Raw genomic sequence first — 24,093 nt, 5'->3', positions numbered from 1 at the left:
TGTGTTTTTATAATGTTATCTGTTACGACCAAGGCATAGACCACTTCATCAACTTGATGCAGACCTGCAAGAGCGGTGGGCACGGGGGGGTGATCGATTTCACGCAAAGTAGATACCACACGTGACCTGAGCGCCGTCAACTCGTCGAATGAGGTGTCTCCCCACTCCGGATATTAATTTTCATAATGCTTGCTGAACATCCTTTACTTAAACTGACCGGGACTCGCGCCGTATTGCTCTCCGGTACCGAGTGTGGAGGGAGGAGTATTTAACAGTACAGTCTGTGACGCTGTGTGGAGCTTTTTAGAGTGTGATAATACCTGTCATCATTGTAGAATGACGAGGACGGTGATCGCGTTTGAGGGAAGTACGCAGCACCAAACTTCCAGGGATAACGGACATTGATATATTTATATCAATATATTGCGAGATATTTTTTGTATGGCATATGCGTATATGTGGACTGTTCCATCCGGTTTACTTTGAATGGACGCAAAAGGTAAGCACTTTGTCAGGTATTGAAGATATCACCTCAAAGCTTTGGAGCTCATTCCTACTAATTGATACTAACTAATTAGGTAGGCTTTCCACCGAGGAGTTGTTTTTCAAATCCTATTGTTAAATCTAAATGAAGATAAGGAACCTTGTATTGATAATAATATAACGACGGCTGAACGGGAAATTTACATTTTCTGTCCTCAAATCCAGTCGGCAAAACCAATTTTGAAGATACAATGTGTATTGCTGCTAAGTGGACTCATCGGACTACACAACTGTTACAGCTACTGAGATGGGAAGGAAAATCCATTTCATTATTAGGCTATGAAGAATGACAACATTTTACCACACAAAGGGGGCTCTATGAAGGAACACCTGGCCAAGAGCGGCAGGTGAACATTGAAGCTTTCTCTTCTGCAAATACGTATCTTCTTCTTCATTTCCCAACCGGTAGCTCGCATTAGCGCGCTGTAATGATGTTGAGGCAGACAATGGGGCACCAAGCAGAGGACACCTGTGTTAATTATTTAAGAAATGTACTTGATGATAACCTCGTAATGTCCGGTAGTGGTGGTAGAGAAGGCAGTTTCAACATGTGTATTTTGCGGTTCGTTTGAGGTTGTTTAATTTCATCCAGGAGCTTCACAAGGCTCGGTCAAAATAGACAATGAGCTATAAGGAAAACTATTTGGCCTTTAGCGAGAAAATTAAAGTTACGTAATGAAAAATCATGGTAATTAATACTTTAATTCTGTTTGTAAGACACGAAGGTACAAAATACTTTGGTGAACCGTAACAGGTAAATTGAGTGGTTGAACTGTTAGTATTTTGCAACGATGTGCCATGTGTCTCCACACATAAATATTTTGTTAAGGTTGGTTTTCGAACCGACGCTCGATCCCCCAAAAAGTGCCGCGCCACGCCCTTAAAATATTGCCTTTGTCTACCAGTAAGAAAGGATGTATTTTAATTTAGACTACAGCAAACTATTAAACTTTTAAATACGCATGTATTTATATATTTCAAACAGATGAAGTGCTACATTTTCACTGAGAGGTTGTCTATTCTGGCTGGTATCCTTTAAGAAATATCTAATTAAATCCATCAAGGTTAAAATCTTTGTGACTAATCAACCATCGGAAAATAGATGGAGCAAAATAGACTAAAAGGACTCGCCTATTCCACGCAATTCGATATCGCAGGTTCTCTTTTGCTAATATCATTTCCCCCCTCCCATAGTGCAGGTTTTATGTTGAAAAAACGCACTTACGCCGCAGAATCCATCATGAAATTACTGCTGTAAGCGGAAATATCCACTTGAAATTTTGAGCGCTGCACCGTAAACAAAACCACTTCAGGAGTTCATATAAGTGTTCGGTCCATTTGGATTTTGGTGAACATGTCCGCGTGTCGTAGTAGTAGGGGGCCTGAGCTAAGTAAGTATATTCCCACTAGGGACAAAATCATCCACGCACAGACAAACTGTAAGCCATATCCGATACCTATCGCACGCGGGGGGTTTTAGATGTTTTTTTATTTGCATAAAGAACCAACGTGTTCCGGGTCGGTCATGTATCGCCTCATGGGCACAGCGTACAAACACTTGCGTAGATTGGATCCACGCCCCCGGGACATACCTGGCTGATACTCTACGACGCCGTGGCCGCTTCACCTTCATTTCGTTTCGTCCCCTGGCCATCCTCAGACCCGACAAAGTTGTTTTACCGCCAAGCGTAAACCCAGTCCTTGGTGAGCTCGCAAAATATTCATTTTTATTAGACAGTTTGTGATGCGTTATTTCCTCTTGGTGTTTCCTGTGGGTTTTCCGTGGTTCTTGTGACAGAGGGCAGTGGGTGTGTGTTTCTCGACTTTAATTTCAAGTGGAACTATTTAGCGTTAGAGATAAATAGACTAAGGGACGTATCCGGGCTACGGACACGGATTCGGGCCGCGTCTTTATAAACTACCCACCGTAAAGACTGATGCTCGGGCACTTTTAAATAGGCGAAACCGTGCACTCACTTAAGACACGCCCTGTTCACAGTTGATAGTATTTTGTTCATGATTTTGAATCAAATATCTTGCCTAACATGCTTGAACATGAACCTAGGTTTTGAGCTTTAACAGGAGTGCGTAACAAAAAACGTCTCTGTGAGTATAGAAAAACACGTATGGTTTACATAGTATCGAATCAACTCCTCCGATCACTAATAATTCAACCCGTCAACCGAGGTTATTTTAACGAAGAGGAATTTTGAAAGTTAATGTTATCCTGCCGGACGAACAAACATGAACATGTGCCAGATGCTACTTTTAAGGCACTGGACGCTATTGGTAATTACTCAAAATAATTGTTGCCATACAAAACTTTTGGTAACGAGCAATTGAGAGCTGTTGATAGTATAAAACATTGTGAGAAACGGCTCCCTCTGAAGAATCTTAGTTTTTGAGAAAGAAGTAATTTCTCACTAAAATATTTGAATTTAATTCGCAACCTCAACTGAGGTCTCAATATCAAGCATCTAAAAGCACGCAGCGTGCGACAGGAGGTTTTTTTTCCATTATCCTCTCGCAACTTCGACGACCAAATGATTTCAAATTTTCACAGGTTTGTTATTTTATGCATATGTTGAGATACACCAAGTGAGAAGACTGGTTTTGACAATTACCAAAGGTGTCCAATGCCTTTAACGAGACTGATGCAGACTTTCAAGAAAAAAAGTTAATGTCTTCTTCTTGGAAACCTTTCTCAGAAGATGAGACACACAATCACACTTTCTGCTGGCGTGTTGTCATCGCGTACATAAATGGTTTCCACTTGACTGGAGTGACGAGCATCTTCAGTGAATTCAGGCTCGTTCAAGTACCTGGTGGTGTTGTCGAGGGGGAGATGAAACTCTTGTTGTTGTATATGTTTTTGTTTGATGGACCTATATATTTGTTGTCAGTGTTGTATTAGCCAAGTTTTGTACTTTTTAGTCGAGTATCGAGTACTGCTGAGGACAACGGTGGTCAAATAGTACTAATAATACTCGAGGGGGTACTCGGGCAATCGCACACGAGTACGAATTTCCAAGTGCCGAGCATTTGGATACCAGAGTCCTGAGTCCATTTCTAAAAAGTCTCGGTCGCATTGAATCCGGGTTAGCATTGTGTTTTGGCTCAGACAGTCGGTTCATGTTGACCCGGAATTGTGTAAGGGTATGACCCTTCGCCGAATTGAAACTGACCGGCCCTTTTTACAGGAAAACTGCAACTTCTTGGACAGACTTTGCTCCCTTGAACAACATTTTTGGTACTTCTTTTTTCTTTTTTTGCCAGGTGACACATTTCCCCTGACCTTGGTCCCTTGGTCCGTAATATCGTGATCATTGCACCATTTTATATTCTAACCCCATTTATAATTCGCAAGAAATGTTGTATAATTCATTGATAAAGGGCATAGTGATATCATGTATCACATAAGCCGCGATTATATCGACAAGCTTCTCAAGGTTGGGTGATTACTTAATTAAAATAATTAACATGCCCTGGCAAAACAAATGTCACCCAAGACAATAATATTAAGGACTGTGGTGATGGGAACGCGCCACGTGCCCGTAATAATAGTCTTGCCTTAAGAGTTGCGTCAGAGTTTTTTTTTCCCCTCGTAGATTTGCAAAATAAATTGTTATGGCTCCCACATTAGCGTGTGTGATCACGGCAGCATGCTTAAACTCTGCCACCCGATATAGCGCTTGAATTGTGATTTCAGATAATCTCAAACCGTGCAGCTAATTGCAATTACAGGATTCGTCTTCAGATGAGCAATCCCTTGATAGTTTGTTTTAATTAGGATGTCTGTATTATTTGGTTGAAGTTGACGTCTGATCGGAAAGTATGACCGTGTTCTTTTGAGATGAATTAGAGTTCGGTGGTGATTGAGTAAGGGATTAAAAACATGAACTTAGTCCGCTTCGTGGGCAATGTCTACCATTGACTTAGCAATGGACGTTGTGTGTAGCACATTATACAATTAATATAATAAGAATATCAATGAAAACAAAAAGTATGATGTTTTGATTTCATTGCGAAAGCAACATAATGTATCCAAGAAAACAAGGATTTTTGGACGAAAAAATTACCGGCTGGGTCATTTCCTTTTGGTATCACATTCTCATAAATTGCGACAACATATCATACAATCACTTTGTGTTTTTGCAAGGTTTACTGCAGCAAAATGAGGTAATTTCTTCTGTACCAGAGCTGGCCCGGGGAAAATGCGATTTGTTTCCTCGACATTTTGACCGGTGTGCTCTGTTCCCTCTTCGTTCCCAGTTTCGTTGAGTAACTTGAGCAATGCTAAGCTTGTCTGTCGACGAAGGACTACACACTCTGAGAGAGACAGAATGACTAAATAAGTGAAACAATATTATAGACATACGATATGCAGAGAAGCAGACAGGTGTGTGAATGTAAGATCAGAAACAAGGAAAACCGAAACATTGTAGAGAAAGCTACTATATCTTTATATAGTAGATGATAAGATTTTAAATACAAACTCCTCGAGAGTACAGTTAATTTACAGTATTTCCCTATTAGCTTTAGCAGTTTATGTGAATTCCGATCCGAAGCTTGGGAGTATGCTTCATCGAGGAAACCGTATGCAGAGACGTTTCCATCCACTGACCGCTTGCAACCTTGGGCCTTCTACTGTCCCTCTTTTGTTTTTACTCCGATTTCTATGGAAGCTTGACGTATTAACAGATCACAGGTCTCCGTTGAATTCGGTCAGTTCGTTTCGGAATAATTAAGAACCACTGTCCTTTAGCTCTGCTGGTGAAACACATATAGGCGAGGCCTAAGTTGAGACAGCGAGGCTGCGAGCAAAACATGCCTTTTTGCAAGGTGTGAATATTATGATGTTCCCTAACGGTTGTTGCGCTAGCATTAAGGAAGGATACTGGCTCTTGATATAACTGTAGCTAACAGCACGGGTCCTTTGTTGGATTTTGTTCAGCACACTTCCGCATTTGTACTGAAGAGCACATTAATCTAAAAATAGGCCGTGTACACCTGGGGCATTTTCATCTTCATTTGTCATTGTCAGCTCATTATGGTCAGTCTACTTTTTGTATTTCCGGACGAGAGAATTGCCTCGCAGCATTGTTGTCATCGCTAAGCTTGAACATTGACAGGTTCGAGGCCCATGTACGTGAAAGGTAATTGATATGCAGTGTGTCGAGTTCGAGACCCAATTTCATGGAGCTGCTTAAGCAGAACATTTTGTTAAGCGAGAAGTGACGTGGTAATTTGGCTGGTTAGCTTAGTCTAGTAAACAATGTTTGTTGTACTTAGATAACTCACGTCTTGTGCTCAAGCAGCTCCATAAAAAATTGGCCCTGGTTTAAAATCGTAACCGTTACCAGGGTTTGATTTTGAAAGTCTCGGTCTCTTTCGTTGTGTATAATATTTATGCAAGTCCATATTCGTTAACCACCTCACGTGTACTTAATTTAAGTTTTTTCTTCAGAAAGTATGGAGTGGGTTTGCATCTTGGCTGTAGTGTTGTAGGTTTTATCTCCTACCTCATCCCAAAAATGCCAGATTTTTTTTAGACTTGCCCTAATATTACGACTGTCGTGTCAAAACTATCCGTAAGTCAGGGGCTCATCAAAGTGCACGAATCGGTCAGTGATTTTTTTTCCACCAGGTGTCTTTTTCCCCCGTAGTCTGGTCTACAGGGTCGTGTGGTTGACACCCCAAAAAGATAATTGATTTATACATTTTTCACCCCTCTCTGGATCGTGTCAGAAACTACTACGTGTCGGTTGCCTTGGTAGCATCGAAGATCAACCGGTTTATTTGCATCCCCGTTGCCGATTCTTGGCTGCAACGCCCCCGCCCCTCCCCTCGCGCCTGCCAAATTTCATAAATCTGTTAATTTTGCTAGCGGTGCTACCAACCAAAACTAACAAACGTGACTACATTCTCGGCAGGGCACACTTTCATAAAGCTGTTTAGCAAATTTTCTCTGCTAAGCACAAAATGATTGTGGCACCAGTCGCAACAGAGTAAAATTTATGGAATGTTGGCGGCTTGTAACCTGTTTTTTTCTAAGCTCGATTTTCCTATGCTTACAGGCTTTATGAAAATGGGCCCTAGTAACTGTTGTCTGCTCAGCAGTATTTGTTTTCGCTAACCAACTTTTAAAATTAGGCCCGGTTAGACAAACCAATCTCACTGAATGAGTTCTTGGGCAGGGGCCCTAGACACCATGACACTTTTTTGTTCACCATAATTTCTGCAAAGTAAATGAACCGCCGCATTGCATACACCGGGGCTATTTACTCACAGTGCGAAATTAACGCTGTGAACACGATCCCAAATTTGTTTATGCAGGCTTGTGCATTCGTGTTCCACCTTTGATCCCGTGTGACCGACAACATCAGATCTAAGCCAATATCAAGTGTAGCCCTTTCACAAGTTTAACTTTAAAATCAGTCCAGCGTGTCAAGAGACTTTAAAATCGCTACATTTCTCATTATTACGGAACCCCTACAGGGACATGGTCAAGAAAAAAAGAAAAAGGGTAAACACACAAATAAAGGTGCTTTGTTCTCTTGAAATTACTATTCATTTCCAGTTCCAGTAAGTAGTTTTGGTTCCTTGGAAATCATTTCGTTCCCTCGAGGTTCTATTTCGAGGGAACGAATTAATAATTCGAGGAAATGATTTGATTAAGATGGAACTTAATCGCATTTCGAGGAATGATTAACGATTTACAAGTAAATTTGAAGAGTTCTCTTATGCTTTTGGGCACCAGATACCTGACCTTTTAAGTAAATTTTACTCTTAATAAATTCATCACTTAAACTATTCCATCTTCCTTCTTCCTTAAGTGATTGCTAACTGATCACAAATAAAACATCCATTTCATACAGGATTATTTTTCACGACTTCACTTCTAGGAAAAATGAAAATCGTTTTAAAAGCTAACGACCGACACAGCTCTACAGTTGTTCCTAATTTTCATTTGTCTATTTGTGGTCGTTAATGTACAGATGTTCTTCAGCACTGATGAAACTGAAGTTTGTTTTCGGTTTTTGTTTCTTCTTCTTCTTCTTAATTCAATTTATAGTAACCCTTCGGAGGGTATTGACTCCTTTCAATCACACTACCGATCGATTGGCTGTGAATTTCACACAGGATAAGGATAACTGAAAGACATCTCCTTTGTAATTAAATGACATATCTGGTGCCGGTTTTTTCTTTAAAGCCTAATTGATTGGAAAAAAATAGTAATTGCAACTCAAAATCTGAAGGAAATACAATTTGGTTGTTTTGTGTGGGGGAGTTTCTTTTAGGCAATCAAACCGAAAGCATAATGGTTCCTAATCCCCTTTCGAGAGGAAGAAAAACAAGTCTCAAAGCATTTTCTTAGATAGTATTTCTTAAAGTTCACGTATCACATTTCATATAACAAGGGTCAGTCAGTGTGGGCTAAGGGGCAGGGAGTTAGCTGAGAAAGTTGACAGTTGATATTGTATGATCTTTTGACAGATTATCTGTCATACGGTAGGCCTATATAATAAATGAAAATCAGTTGAGAGACTTTCGTGATTCAATTTGTATACTCTCCGCATATGGCTTATCTGGATTCCTGATTGTTTTAATTCAGTTTCTCTGTGTGTTCACGTTGCAATTTCAAAGTGAACTCGTGGCATTCGTGTGGAAGTCAACACCTTGGATATTTCAGAATGTCGACATGCTAATATTGTGGTTTATTAACATAACCGCTCGGCCTTTAATACCACGTGCGGATTTCTAGTTTTTCACAATATTGTGCTGCTTTTTTTCTTGAGACTTGTTTTGTCCATGAATGATCACTTCTCTTATATATAGTGTTGTAAGACTGTTGGAAATGGCTTTACTATGAGCGACAACAGTGTGGATGAATTTTACAAATACCCCATTAAAAGAACTGGACACCTTCGGTAATTGTCAAGGACCAGTCTTCTCACTTGGTGTATCTCAACATCTGCATATAATAACAAACCTGTGATATTTTTTACCTCAATGTCGGTCGTCGAAGTTGCGATAGAATAATGGAAGAAAAACACCCTTGTCGCAAAAGTTGTGTGCTTTCAGATGCTTGATTTCAAGACCTCAGCTGGCTGCTCGTATTCAGTTCAAATATTTTATTAATTAATTAATCTCAAAAACTACGTTTCTTCAGAGGGAGCCGTTTCTCACAATGTTTTATACCATCAACAGCTCTCCATTGCTTGTTACCAAGTAAATTTTTATGCTGACAATTATTTTGAGTAATTACCAGAACCTTGCTCTCCTCTGTGTAGCGCAACCTCCAGCGCCAAATGAAGACCTTATAACCCCACTCATGCTCATCACACACAGCTCACGGTGTGAAGCCTGATAGGATCATCAGAGATGAGAGGATAAGGCACCCCCCCCCCCCCACAACCCAAACCCAATCAACAAAGACAAGAAGGGATTGTCCTCTAGACAAATATGCGAGATAAACGTTTACCTCTGATGCCGCTCTTTGAACATATTCTATTTCATTATTTGTTTTATTTTATAGGCCTATGTGGATGGGCACATACTACGCTATAGATTTGTGAGTATGGGGATATTTGAATCAAAATCAACCTTTCATGTTTCCCATCCATTTAAATCGTTTGATTGAATGTTTGGAGTGGGTATAGCCTGGACGTGGTGTAATCATCTTGCTCTTTCCAATAATCTAACCCATACTGAATCCTTAAAAGTCCAACTCTTGTTTCGCGTCCCGAGATTTTACCATTCATTTTCTGAGTGTTATTTGTTTTAACAAAATGATGCCCAATGGAAGAGTGTGTTGCCCTTGGAAACTATATACCTGTCTCATGATGCCATCATCATCTTGGTTATGATCTTTGAATCTGATAGCAGTAATGGATACTAATAGTCATTGTACAAAAAGGAACCAGACTATTTTTCCTTCCAGCCTCGGTTTGGTTACATTGATTTTGAATGGGAGAAAATCAAGAAGGCTAATAGACTAATAGTGTCCAGTGCCTTTAATTCTGGAACACGAATAATCACATTTAACGGTAAATTCCATCTTGTATTTCAGTCTCATCATTGTATAGTCCATCGCATGGTTTGGTGTGTTGTGAGATGCGATTGAAGGAAAGTACAGCACTATAAATAGCCGCTGCGTCGAATATTTCTGTTGAGGGGGGTATACAGAAGGGCGCGTGGGATGTATACTAATAAAGCCTTCGGTTATAAATTGAAAAGGTAAACTCCAATAATTGGCAAGAAGTAATATCCTTTTGGGCACTGATATTTATTAAGGGTTGTATTTTCATTTGGTTGTTTGCACATAGTCTCTCAGGACACGCCGTGTTGTTTTATGTATTGTGCTTCGTGAACAATTATACATGAAGAATGAATCTGTAATTCAGGCAATTGGGTATAGCCAGGGGGCGGGGCGAAGGGGTGCAGCTTTCTTGCGATGATTTGTGTTTTGGGTAGGGATTGTTTTTTTGTTTTTGTTTTTCATGCAACCCGTGGGTATGCGTTTTGAAGCAGTTTTTAGATGTGGAGCGTAGCATGCCCTTGGCGGCATGGCATTACTTTGGTGTGAAAAATATATTAAATTTATAGCATGATGATATTTTGTTTATTTCCAAATGAGTTCTCCCGCGTCACCCAGTGGCGTAAATCTAACCACTGCACCAAACTTATTCTTGCAAATAAAATCTCAGTTTGAGATCAATTTGGCTATAACAACGCTATGTTATGGGTTCATTCCAATTCGCTACGTTTCGCTAATTTCAATTAAGAAAGAGGTTTTTTTTTGGCACACAGTGCCATATTACGAGACTTTACTGCTATGGGGATTCAAAAATGCCATTTAGCCCCCAGTGCATGCTTAAATTAAAGATATATCTGGCTCTTATATGACGTCATTGTAGATTAAAAACGCTGGATAAAATGATGTCTGTGATGTGATGGCAATTTATAGGCATCCTTGTTGCCAGGCTGTAGTCATCCCTTCGGGTGTAATATCTCTCGCTGTGTAGTTTGAGACTTAAAGCTGGGATCTGTGAGACTTAGATAATTGGCGAACGAAGATAGCCTGGATACCAAAAAAAGTACGCGCAAACCAGGGTCATTTATAATGAGGCTACCTTTTATTGTAATTTCTAGAATGAAGTACATTCTATAGCGTCTGCCACGTTCGTCATCGAGTAAAAATGTTTACTTTGTTAAAAGGTATCATTGTTGTGCTGTTTTCGTTTCAAAGCGACCAAAATGGAACAGTGTATATGGAACGCACGATGAAGGTCGTTGCTCAAAGTTTGCTTGTTGTTTTTAAGAGACGATTTCCTCATTCCATACCCCTGTCTCACAATGCGTTGCTCTTCACCATTTGAAGATATGCAACAGTGTGGCAAGTTTTTTTTTGTCACGGCATGTTATTGACAGAAACCTGGGAATTATAGGGACTGCTTTTGGGGGTTTTTTCTTCTAAAAATAGTGTACTCTTCACACTGCTCCGAGCGAGTATGGCGGGAACTCAACAAAAACATTGTGTTACATACCAGTACAATAACATCTCAATTATTGTTATTCCCGGAACACATCATACAAAACTAACCGTTGCTATAAATAAAAAAATAAATAAATAAATAAATAAAAAAAAAAGTCAGTTTTAATTACTAATTGCCTGTTTTACCAAGGGCCAAGTTATTTCCTTTGTCCCATATGTATTATGTTTTTCTAGTTTTTGTTTTTGTTGTTGTCAGTATTGTTTTTTTCCCGAACCACGTGATTCCCGAGACACGCTAAATTGTAGATATTTGTATATATAATAGAGGTATTCATTTAACTATTTAATTATTTTGTTTATTGTTATTATTATTGTTATTTTCTGAGCTTCTGTTACTTACTGTGCCTGTTATATATTAGAAGTATTTACCGGAGTGTCTTTTGATAGTGTGTTTATTTGATGTATGCCTTTGCTGATGAATGTTGAATAAACGGAGTAATATAACTCCACATCAAGAGAGAAAAAAAAAAAATAAAATAAATAAGTAAATAAATAAATAAATACCATAATAGCAATAGGCTCAATGTCTGCACAATGATAATATGGCACAAGGTAGCAACAATTAAGTTTATCGTCTTTCATGAGGGAGACATTGAGAAAAATACAAAATCACCGTTATAGAAGTTAAATTTCAAAAGTAATCAGAATCTTTTCACAAATCGTAATTTAACAGTGAAAATGTATTTGTTTGTATCCAGTTGTGAAACCAATACTCGAGTCCCATTACGGTTCACTTGGTTCCCCGAGTTGGACAATACAGAATCAAGTTCACTACACAGTAAGTTCACATCGTTTCCATTGTATGCCAACCATTTGCATTCACACTGGCAGGGCCTGGATTATGATCCGCCTGGCAGACTTGTGAAAAGACTGCCTTTCATAAAGAAACGAAAGCCTACCCCAAGTATAGTGTGCAGTAAACGGGACACAACGTCATCAAACCACGACTTTCTTTTCTTTCCTGATGACGGCCGCGGAAATTGGTTGCCGCACGTTCTGTTTTGATTGCCGAGTCAAACCCACCGTGGCCGGCGTTGTATTCATGTGTCAACAAGTCGTGGGAACAAAACTACATCTTATTATTCCCGGAGAATACAACCCTTGAACCCTCTTCGAGAGAAACGTCTTCCTGAGTGAATAGCTGATGAACTCATCTGCACTTTCCTTTTTTTAGTAAACGAATTCGTCCAGATAGAGTCACTTCTCCCGCAAGAAGATTAACTACCGGTGTACGTCATTTGCACATCAATTGCGGAGTTTTCAAATATGCGATGTCAATAACGAGAATCTGAAAGCAAAGTTTCCAGGATTGTTGCTGTCTGCACTGAATTAATGTGGAAGTCATGCAGGAATTAAATTACACAACGATGGTAAGACACATATATAACGGGGATAGGGATTCAGCAAGAAATGAAGATGTGATACATTTAGTTACTTGCTAACTCTACGGGGCCTGTGTTGCTATGACACATCCTCCACCGATCAATCATGGTATACACATGAAGATGAAATTGTTGAATACATTTCGTTTTAAGTGAATTGTAATGAACGCCAACCTTAAACGTGGCGGTTAAGAGCCCTGGACTCGAGCTCTCTGTTGGTTTCTGATTGACGGGTGTTGGTTCGAGTCCCGATCATGGCACTTGTGTCCTTGATTAAGATACTTTACCATAATTGCTTCGTCCTTCTGGTGGGACATTATGCCTTTGGTCCCGTGTACTGGAAGAGACTAACGGGTAACTACTGTTTCACATATCAATCACTTTTGTGTACAAGTTTCCTCAGGCTTGCAAGCTACATAATAGATCCTTGTCTCATTACCAGAAATATATAATCATAATATCAGACCTAGAACGATTTACCTGCATTTTGGTCGGCTCCCGTGAACATGTTGGCAAATAATTATCTGCATTAATAACCTTTATCAAAACAAAATAAGTAGTGGCATCTGTCTACCAAGGTGATCATGGTCCTTCCGTCTGTACTTTTCACTACCCCATTGATATTATGAACATTTTCCGGCAGTGCGGCCTCGAGATTCAGAGATACCATGCATTTTGCATTCATCTCCTGTACATTTGCATTACATTTCTCGACACTTCTGTATCACTTTCAAATACCACAAGAGTAATAATGCCCGCGATTGTTCACAGGACTCGGGAAAAGTACTGAGTTCACAGTGCTAACACGCATCGATGTATAAGGGTGAAAAACTAAAAATTACTATAGTTCTTCTGTATCATATTCAATTGTTTATATTAATATAAGATTTATGCACTCACTTGTACACAATTGCGATTTTACCCGACGGGAAGTTGCATACGAAAAATGATTATAGGCTGGCATTATAATACAGGTAAATGCAAACGTCTCTATGACTTGCACTTGTTTATGTGGCAACATTGTTATGGCTACAGTGTTAAATGACAAGCTGATGCCGACTAATGTTGCAAATGTACTGTGCGAAATTCAATTTGCTTAGGAAGCAGGTCAATGGGTTCACTGTAATTGTTAAGTGATTAAAGACTGGTACCATTACTATGCATACAGAACCGCCTTGTCGAAAGACTCGGTCTCAAAGTACCATTAATGTTACCACACACACTCCAAAAAAGAATCATGGTTTTTTTTTCTTGCATGTTGTTACTAACGATCTTTTTTTCTTTTTCTTTTACCTTTACCGTTGGAGATTTTTTTCCGAGAAGAAAATAATTTAAGTTTTTTTTTTGTAATATGATACCCAGTCGGGTGCTCGAGGGGAATGTCTTAGACCGCGCCAATTACATCTTTGGCAACGGGTAGAACGTGACTTTGCATCGGTATGGGATGCGGCACCAGACGCCTTGCACCGTCAGATTAAAGCAAAGAAGAAGACAAAATGTTTGTTTAATTTTACTGCTAAGATATCCGAACCACGTTTTGCCACCAGCATGTATACATACGGAAATGGTAGTGCACTCCTTTTTTTTTTTCCTGACAACAACATCCGGACGGATCAGGGACACCAATCTCAACAACTTGTGAGCAAGTGGCAGAAATTAGGCCAGTTTAATAAAGTGCGTGGCTCTCAATTTCGATCGGGCGCTCTCGTAGTTTCTGACGGTGTTGTATGTACTTCAGTTGGGTCTGTAATTTACCTACACATTATGACGGTGAAAGCTGTGTCCTTGGAAGTTTTTTACCTGCAAAGTGATCGATCCTCACTTTATTACTCAGTATTAATTTTAACTTTCCGGTCTCAGTCTAGTCGTGATTACTTCCCTACCTCGTCATCTTGGTATATTATTATTATCTCCTAATGACTCAACTGCTCTCATCCCAGACTGCTGGGATGGGCTGATGAGCTTTTACACTTTCTTGTTCAGGATGGAGTTTTGCATGATGGTAACGAGTGCACTTCATGCGGCACATTATGCACACTCATAAGATACGAGGCTTCATGGATAATGTAAATGAGCCACATTTTTAGTACATGGCAAAGAGTGACAATTACTATTTACAATGAATTAACACATCAAAACTATAGATTATTATTTATAGTCGAATCCTTCGTAAACAGGAAGAGGTGACCAGAGGTCATAGGTCGGGGAAGTGGTTCAATGCGCATATGTACACGTCAGCCCATCCCAACGCCTTTTGATGGGGATGTGACCAAGCGAACTTAATGCCATGTTTATATTGGTTTGTCATTTTAACATGCCCAATTTCCTCTCCAATAAAAAAAAACAAAATTATAAACCTTCGTCCAACAATAAAACAAACATTTGTTGGCTTATAATTCCATCATGGCACAGTCGAGCTCATATTGGCATAACATGATTGGAAAGGACACTGCCTCTGGATTCAAGTTCATAACCTTTCCTCAGGCTTGGATGACGTTTCGTCCGATGGCTAATGAAACTAGCGGAGCGAATCATGATCGAAATTTCCCAGACAGCTTTAGCTTCTTAGAATGTGCCAAAGGATTAGCACCCACTGTGCCGCAAGAAGGTTTAATATTCCACAGTCACTGATTTTTTAAATTTTATTACAACCACCTCTGGTTTATGTTAAGTGCGTGTGTCTGTCATGTTCGTGTGTTAAATTGAACATCACCACCAAAATTATCAGTCGATGTTGTGTTCTGAATTCGTGAGGGAAATATATTCGCTCATTTTGAGCCAATCGCAGTGTTAGCCAACGGATTATTTATTCAGACATTTTGTTCATCACACCGGGTGAATACTGAGCATCGTTTGCAAAACAAAAAAAAACAAGGCATCTCTATTTAGAGGGACTAAAATAGTTGGCTGTTGGCAGTACGGTGGCAGCCAGTCGGTTCATTCTCATTCTGCCCCGATCGCTAATCGTATTTAGTCGGTAAGTCCACGCGAGACTGCACAGCTATTGCCTACAGCCTCAGCTCTAGCTAAAGACCTGCTGCTTCACTTCGATTCTCGGTCGTTGTGTTTCTAATTTCTCGCAATGTGCCCGAGTTCTTCGATTTTTTTACGCCGCCATGTTTCTAATTTCGTGGCTGTGCTCTTGTGTCGATTGAGAATCCAGCTCAAAGCTTCCTCACAACTAAACAAAGCCTCCCCCCTATTTTTAAAGAAAAATGTCCCCGTGACTTTTCACTATTTATCGGCGGATGTAGGAATGTAATCACGCTGGGGACCTGTCTTTAAACCACGGCGAATATTGATGGGGCGGGTGTATAAAAAAAAGGTGTCAGAAAAGAAATCGAATACAAGCCAAGAGGTCAGAGTAAAAAAAGATGGCAGGTGAGGATCCTTGGATCGAAAGTTTGTAATTGAAAGGGGCAACGGGGACCCACTGCTCGGTGAAACACCTGCCTGGAGATAGACAGAAAACACGGCAACTTGATCTCTCGGGCAAAAAGTTGCAGTTTGCATGCGGCGCTTGACTTTAAGGCTTTGTGCTTGATTATGCAAATTATTTAACATTTCAACCAAAGGGAAGAAAAATATATACGAGACGGCATATTGTGTGTGACATGGTTTCTGACAATGATCACGTCAATCATTGTGTTCAGTTACAATATAGCCCTTAAGGTAAATGTAATCAGAAGATCAAAGAAGAAGAAACTAAACATTGACGAAGATTGACGGTCTCCTACGCGGCACGTTCTCTGGTTTTGTAAGTTCAACACAATGCTTGTTAAACTACACAGCTCAAGGCAAGGTTGCGCTGACACTATATTTTGGAGTCCATTTTCGTTATTGGCATATCACAACCTCAAGAAATAATGTCCTAAGTATGCATTAGTTGAACGACAGCCGATGAAATGCTATTGCCTCCGTGCTGGGACGTGCTGATGTCCAGGTTTTAATATGAGGACAATCGCACGCATGGATTAACTGCGGCACTTCACACGCACGGAGACCTGTCTGATTCTTTTTCTCCCACCAGCATTATAACATGACTACAGTTCGTTTTTCCCTTTAAAGATAAAATGCATTATTTTTCATGTGATAGGTATAAAACATACCCCCCTTATTTGGGGGTTCAAATCAAATTATTTTGTAAATCGAGCGCCCTTCATGTCAGGTTTCGAGTACTCACACAATTACATTGTTTAAAGACAGCTCTAACAAGCTTGGTCTCTGTCTTCACATTCTACAGATAAAGAAATTCAAGTACGATTTCTCAGAAAAGCAACGACCCTTATTTATGAGGGTCACATTTACATGTTATGACTGGTTGGTAGACCCATCCGATGGCAACGCACTAGTTTCAATCCCAGCCTGCCTGCATGAATAACATAATATAGCATGGTACCGTCTATAAAACCGAAACTGGCGGGCAAATATATTTTATAGGTTTCATATCTGAACCCTATTGACCTATTATGGTGTGACCTATATTATGGTGCGGCCATCTTGCTTTTCTTATATTTGGCCCTTTTAAACCAAACTGGCTTCAATGTAAGGACAGTCTTGTCCTTTCATGATATGAGAGATGGAACAGCCATCGTCATTGATGTAGGCAAGGTACCTGACATACATGACTACAGTTTGATTAAGGTATATATGCTGGTACCATTGCAATTGTCAGTCACAGTTTGATGTTGCAAGATGACAATATGACGAATATTATTGCGACTTATTACATATACACATATACTTGTACATTGGCATATATAATGTGTCATTATGGTTAAACAGTTGTGGTCACTTATTCTTCACTTCAGCACATCTCGCGATGGCTACATTGATCTTTCTGAAATGTCCTTTCTGAAATGCGCATATGTACACGTCAGCCCATCCCAACGCCTTTTAAAGGGGATGTGACCAAGCGAACTTAATGCCATGTTTATATTGGTTTGTCATTTTAACATGCCCAATTTCCTCTCCAATAAAAAAAAAAAAATTATAAACCTTCGTCCAACAATAAAACAAACATTTGTTGGCTTATAATTCCATCATGGCACAGTCGAGCTCATATTGGCATAACATGATTGGATAGGACACTGCCTCTGGATTCAAGTTCATAACCTTTCCTCAGGCATAGTGTTTGGCAAAATGTTTCTTTCACTGCCAAGATATTGAACATGATTGTAATTTAAGTCCACAGGTTACTATGATCAGCTTCATTTGTACCATCGGCTTGTTTTAGTGGGTGTGTGGTTTTTTTTAACCTATTGTTTGGTAGGTTTGTCTTTTGGGGAACATTTTATGAGGGATATACCTTTGGTTGTTGCGATTCTAACACTCGATTTTAACAATTTGGAACTAATTGGTCTGTATTGACACCATACTAAGGTCATGTGTGTCCACCATACTTCAAATATTGTCAAATTACTCAGAACTTTTTGTATTTGACTTGCAGGTTCCAATGATGAATGCCTCAAACGTATCTACCATTGCTACTATGGTAGCCTCAACAACCGGTACCACCAACACGGCTACGACCCCTGATGGTATCGTACTGACGGATAATGGTACTCCCCACAGCACAGTTGCTCTCGTCTTCATCTGCATCAGCGCTCTCTTCAGCCAGATTCTCACCATTGGTGGAAACATCTTGGTCATGTTATCCTTCAGGGTGGAGAGACGGCTCCAGAAACCCAGTAACTACTTCCTACTTAGTCTGGCCGCGGCCGATTTAATCATTGGTATTTTCTCCATGCCTGTGTACACCCTGTTACTCATCATGGGATCGTGGCCGTTCGGTCCCTTCGTCTGCGACCTCTGGTTGTCTATTGACTATGCCTGTAGCGAGGTATCAGTGCTCAACCTCATCATGATCAGTGCGGACAGACTGTGGTCTGTCAAGTCACCAGCACGCTATCGCAATAAGATGACACTACGAAGGGCAGTCATCATGATCATCCCAACGTGGGTGTGCCCAATACTCTTATATTTCACGTCAGTCCTCGGCTGGCCTTTGTTTTCAAAAGGGGAAAGCGATCGACGTGATGACGAGTGTTATTTGCCCTTCCTTTCGAACTCTCCACTCTTCATGGCACTATCGACAGTTGTTGTGTACTGGGTACCGCTGACACTACTGTTCCTCATGTATGCTTACATTTACCGTATTATCAGAAACCTTTCCAGGAAGAAGAAAAAGTTCAGTCATCATCGGTTGGGCAATGATGAATCGTTGAGGGCGCGAGCACTGCGGCCGCGTGTCTCACATGATCACTTGTACCCAACTCGAACCTTAGAACCCACCATGATGGAAAGTGAGGCACTGGGGTTGGGTATTACAGCGGACACAACAACGACTTCAACCACCGTATCGGCCCTCTCGGCAGAGGCTAGCCGAGGGAACGATGTAAGGAGAAAATCTCCTCCCCCGAAGAAGGAAATAGAGTACGATCGCGACGACCCAAGTGACGAAACGTCGTCGTCGGAACGACGTCGAGACAGCGAGCAACAACAACCTCTACGGTCTCAACCGAACAGTAACGGCAAGAAACGGTCAAGCGTCATCACCTTCCGGTCTAGTGGCCGCAAGTACGAGGTTAAACGGCGATCGGTGAAGGGCGAACGCCAAAGCCGAAGCGAGCGCAAAGCAACCAGAACGCTTACCTTCATTTTGGGGGCGTTCTTCATTACTTGGAGCCCATATTCCACTGTGGTTATGATCATGGGTTACTGTCCGAAATGTGTTCCGATTCCACTGTATCAGTTCAGCTATTATCTGTGCTATATTAACAGCACCATAAACCCCTTATGCTATGCATTCGCAAATGAACTGTTTCGCGCCACCTTCTATAAAATCCTTTCCTGCAAAGCGTTCAGGAGATAGAGAAAACTTTTATACCGTGAGCCTGTTATTTATAAACGAAGTGGTTTATGGTGATTGAAGAGCATCTCTCTATCATACACGTGACAACATGGTTTTTTTGCAACAATTACCATTCACTGTGTGGATATACTATAGCCATGTCTGTATTAATTCATATATCTTATAATGATTACAACTCATTAACGTAAACACACCAAACTGAAAAAACTAGGTTGGATTTGTTGAGCAACTCTGATGGAATGATTCAAATAACAACCAAGCATCGCTGGGAAATGTCACTCGGCTTGAACTTACTATAAACCGTCTTGTTTTGCTTCCCTCGTCGACTACTCTTCCTCCCCGTATACACCGACAATGCAAGGGTCCTGTGTAAACAACACTGTGGTGTTTTCTTAAGTACAGCTCGTGTAGTTCATGCTCTTAAAGATTAACATGCCTTTCTGTAAGAATTTTTCAGCATTTTTATTTGTATAACTTCCAGTCATGTGTCAATAATTACAGTTGTATTGACATTAGAATACTCCTGTTAGTCCTTAAAATTAACATCAATGTATTTTCATCACTCTCATATCATTTACACAGTGTCTGAAAGTAGATTCAGACTTAATTGTGTTGTCTTGTGTACTCCGGTCGGGTATTTTCAGTTCGTTTTTAAGAAGGTTTTGTTGTCAAGAATATTCTAAGATAAAATCTTCCACAAGCATGACCGTTGTATCAAATCGATTTGAGTGAAGTTCAGTAGGCCAATGGTTGCAGGGCGCTTTTGCAATGCCCGAGTTGTGCGCCCTCTATTGAATCTCTCGGGAAACAGGTCACAGGTCAAGTTGGTATAACGAAAGCTCCGTAGGTATACCCATGGATGGAGGAAGGACCCTCCATTGTATACTGAATTTGACTGGTGATTTCTTGCAAACAACACTGCAACAAATAACGTTTAGCGCCCATTAAAATGTCTGTTGGAAAAAATGACCCCTTTTCAGCACGTGTATGAGCACAGCAATAAATTACCTTTATGCGTGTGTAATTTCAACAGAGCGACTCAAGCACAAACTGTGCTATCCTCCAACCAAAGCTGTACTTTTAAAATTGCAACAACTCAGTTTTCCCTTCCAACCCAGTTCTCCCTTACAACCCAATGTTCCTTTTGACATCTTCCAAAATATTGGTTAAAATTTGTTGTTATATTATGTTATATTTGTGAACAATTCATGCAAGACTCAGAATGATGAACGCGATCAGATGAAGACAAAATACTCGACACCGAATCTACTTTTTATTTTCATTTGGTGCTATGAATTAACTAACTTATACTTCATCAAAATACCGGGAGTTTTCATAGTTAGACTTTAAGGAATTTTTCCAGACAGTGAAATGTAGGTTTCATGTATACATTGAAATAATTTCTGACGCAATTTGTACATTTTGCAATTGAAACAGTGTGATGACGTTGACATGAACTGCATTCAAGTTTAACATAAAAATGTTTGATAAAAAGGTTTAGTTAACAAGTGGTATGTAGGTTTTGTTCATTGCAGTGTTTACTGCTTATCAATGAACCGATGGAGATAAAGACAATATTCAAACTCTGCAAACTGTGTAATACCCCCACTGATCACACCGAATTCATTCTCACTACGTTCTGAAAAATGTAGTCTTGGTGCAAGACGCTGTTATTAACACTGAGGCCGTGTCCGAAACGGCGACTTTGGCTACAGCTACGGCTAGATCGCGCGCGTCTACCTATTCTTCAACACTGGAAGACGCGCTGATCTAGACGTAGCTGTAGCCGAAGTCGTCGTTTCGGACACGGCCTTACACTCAACTGTCGCGTCCCCCCCGCTCGCTCCTCCATCCTCGCCGCGCACATTACTACCGTCCTGCTACAGGAACAATTTTTTGTTAACGTAGTGAGAACGAGTTCGGTGTGATGGAGCTATAAGCAGTTTTTGAAGGCTGAATCTCTGTGGTTTGTTTTCATTTGACCAGCTATACACCTTTAAAACTACCCGCGGGGCAGAATTGACCAGGATCCCGGGTCAGGCTGACCCGGAAACAGATTACTTTATGGTGTCTTAGCTCCACTGACCCGGGAGTTTGTATAGTGTAGTTCGCTAAGTTTTTATTGTACCTGTGCTGCGGTCGATTTCACAAAGAACTTAGGACTAGTCCTAATTTAGAACTAGTCCTTATTTAGGACTAGTCCTTATTTAGGACTAGTCCTTATTTAGGACTAGTCCTTATTTAGGACTAGTCCTTATTTAGGACTAGTCCTATGATATATTAAAAACTTAAGGCTAGTCCTAAGTTAGGAAGAGAAACTCATCCTAACTCGATATAAGACTAGTCTTAACTCTTTGTGAAATCTACCCCAGGACCAACTTGACGGTCCAGTAATCGAACAGCAACTTCCAATGGTTTACAGGGGTCGTATAGTTTCACAATTATGATCGGATATGTATACCAATTCGCTATACAAACTTTTACTTTTTATGCCTGACTCAAGATGGATGTAACACTGACTCTGCACTTCTTTGTAGTGTGAACGAGGCCAGCCCAAGCATCCTACTTAATTAACCGCTTGGCTTGCCTGAGTTGAGATGGGTTGAGAGCTGAGGGAGATAAATTGCTTAGTGGTATACCGGTAGCGTTCCTATCATATCGTATTATATTAACAGACGCATGGAATGACCTAGACTTGATTCAAGTCCCGTTCTCGTGCGAGAGGTCCCGGCCCTAAGCATATCCGCCGTCCAAGTGTAGCTATTGGAGTTTTCTGACGTTATGCGATGGGACTGATGGGATTGGGACTTGAGTCAAGTCTAGGAATGACCGCGTGACGTCGGACGCAGTTCGTGTTTCCCCTTGGAAGCCACTGACAGACAACACTTAACAAAAAGCAAACCTATTTTGACGGACTTTCTGCCTTTTTAGCAATTTAGTTCACCGACCGACTGGCTGACCGGGGCGGGGCGGGCAGGAGGGTAGAAGGGGCGGCACTCAAACCATATTACTATTGTCCTATTACACTAGTAGGCCTACCTTTATGACTAATAACTGACGGACCATTATCGACTGATCAAATCGAGGTCATTGACGAACCGAAATGATGACGACTTTTTGCAAATAGCGTCATTAGCATTCTGCTACATTTGACGATTTGAGGGAAGTTACAGACAGTTTATATGTAACTGACGTCTGCCTGTGGAATGTTATTCACGTCATTGGGGGGAGTTAAATTGACGCTGCATGGGCTCCCATTAGTAAGTAAATTATCATATAGATTAAGCTTGGCATATACGTTATAGACACACTTTTTCAAAGGAGAAGGTGCGACAATACAGTCATCAAGGCAGCACGCAATTTAAAGAATAATAAATGGTATTGCAGGTTTTTCCCGGATAATTTCGGCAACAAATATAACTCAGTTTCTTAAACGTTTGATATGTTTTATGTGACCAGTGAACTGTTGAAATTTAGTTGTTTATTTTGGATGTTGGATGTGATACAATGGAATATTTCACCTCCAAAAACGAAATTGAATGAGTTGGGTATTCAATTGATTTCTTTTTATTTTTATGATTTATACTTTCTTCAAAGTTACATTTCTCTTTGGCCTGGCCCAATTTAATGGCTCAGCCTACCTTCGAATCCTGCGCTTACGACCACCATTCACCGCTTACGTGCAAGCGCCGAATTTTGGCGATAGCTCTGTAGGTACAAGAAATATGCACGCACATAAAGCCAAAATTGCCCGCTAACCCGTGAAATACGCTTGACGTAAGCACATAATTCCCCGTTGCCGCAAGCGCCGATTCTTTGCAATAAGGCCCGGCCGTCGATTTCACAAAACTCTTCCTAACTTAGGACTAATCTTAGGACTTATGACGAGTTCCAACCCTGCGCTGTAGCATGCAGACCTTAAGAATAGTCCTAAGTTAGGACGAGTTACGAGTCTTAACTCGAGATAAGACGAGTCCGAACTCTTAGTGAAATCGACGGCTGGTCCTTAAACAACCATGGACCTGAGATGTGGTTGTAAAACTGGTTGTTAACTTCCAAAGACATTAACAACTGGACTGCCTGACTGATACACGTACACGACTTGACATAAGTAGTGGATTACTATAATCAAACACAGACTGACTATATTTAGTTCCGACTTGGACATTTTTGCCTGACGACAATGACTTTTAGAAAGTTTAGGGAAATCATACAATGCAAAGTTTGTTGTGTTTCTCCCAAGTGCTGAAATGAGTTGTATTTACAAGCATTAAGAGAATCCTTTGGTTTTTTATCGACGCCCCTTTTTTTTCGTGGACAACTCGTATTGTAATGAATCTTTGGACATTATATTAACCTTGTATAACCTACTATTGAACATGCACATGTAGTTATAATTTGCGTGGTTTGCTTCAGTGATTTCCCTCCCCTTAAAGGCAGTGGACACTAATGGTAATTACTCAAAAGATTTATTAGCATAAAATATTACTTGGTAACGAGTAATGGGGAGAGGTTGGGAGTATAAAACATTGTGAGAAATGGCTCCCTCTAAAGCAGAGTAGCTTTCAAGAAAGAAGTAATTTTTCACGAATTTGATTTCGAGACCTCAGATTTAGAACTTGAGGTCTAGAAATCAAGCATCTAAACGCACACATCTTCGTGTGCAAGGGTGTTTTTTTCTTTCATTATTATCTCGCAACTTCGTCGACCGATTGAGCTCAAATTTTCACAGGTTT

General features: G+C 40.4%; 1 protein-coding gene across 3 annotated transcripts; it reads left to right on the top strand.

Moving 5' to 3' along the window:
• The first annotated feature begins 258 nt into the window (after positions 1-258).
• Positions 259-21,067, top strand: LOC117296377 (muscarinic acetylcholine receptor gar-2-like). Of its 3 annotated transcripts, none has more exons than XM_033779259.1 (2): positions 259-499; positions 17,933-21,067. In XM_033779259.1, the coding sequence occupies exons 1-2, from the start codon at positions 449-451 to the stop codon at positions 19,355-19,357; spliced, it is 1,476 nt and encodes a 491-aa protein (XP_033635150.1). In that variant the 5' UTR covers positions 259-448; the 3' UTR covers positions 19,358-21,067. The 3 variants fall into 3 exon arrangements, with proteins under 3 accessions (XP_033635150.1, XP_033635169.1, XP_033635159.1); XM_033779278.1 differs by lacking the exon at positions 259-499 and adding an exon at positions 5,655-5,688; XM_033779268.1 differs by lacking the exon at positions 259-499 and adding an exon at positions 12,082-12,471.
• Positions 21,068-24,093: the final 3,026 nt, after the last annotated feature.

This window comes from Asterias rubens, chromosome 1 (genome assembly GCF_902459465.1).
Source record: "Asterias rubens chromosome 1, eAstRub1.3, whole genome shotgun sequence".
Classification (NCBI taxonomy): domain Eukaryota; kingdom Metazoa; phylum Echinodermata; class Asteroidea; order Forcipulatida; family Asteriidae; genus Asterias; species Asterias rubens.
Note: the sequence above shows the minus strand (reverse complement) of the source record. Positions and strands in the feature narration are given on the sequence as shown.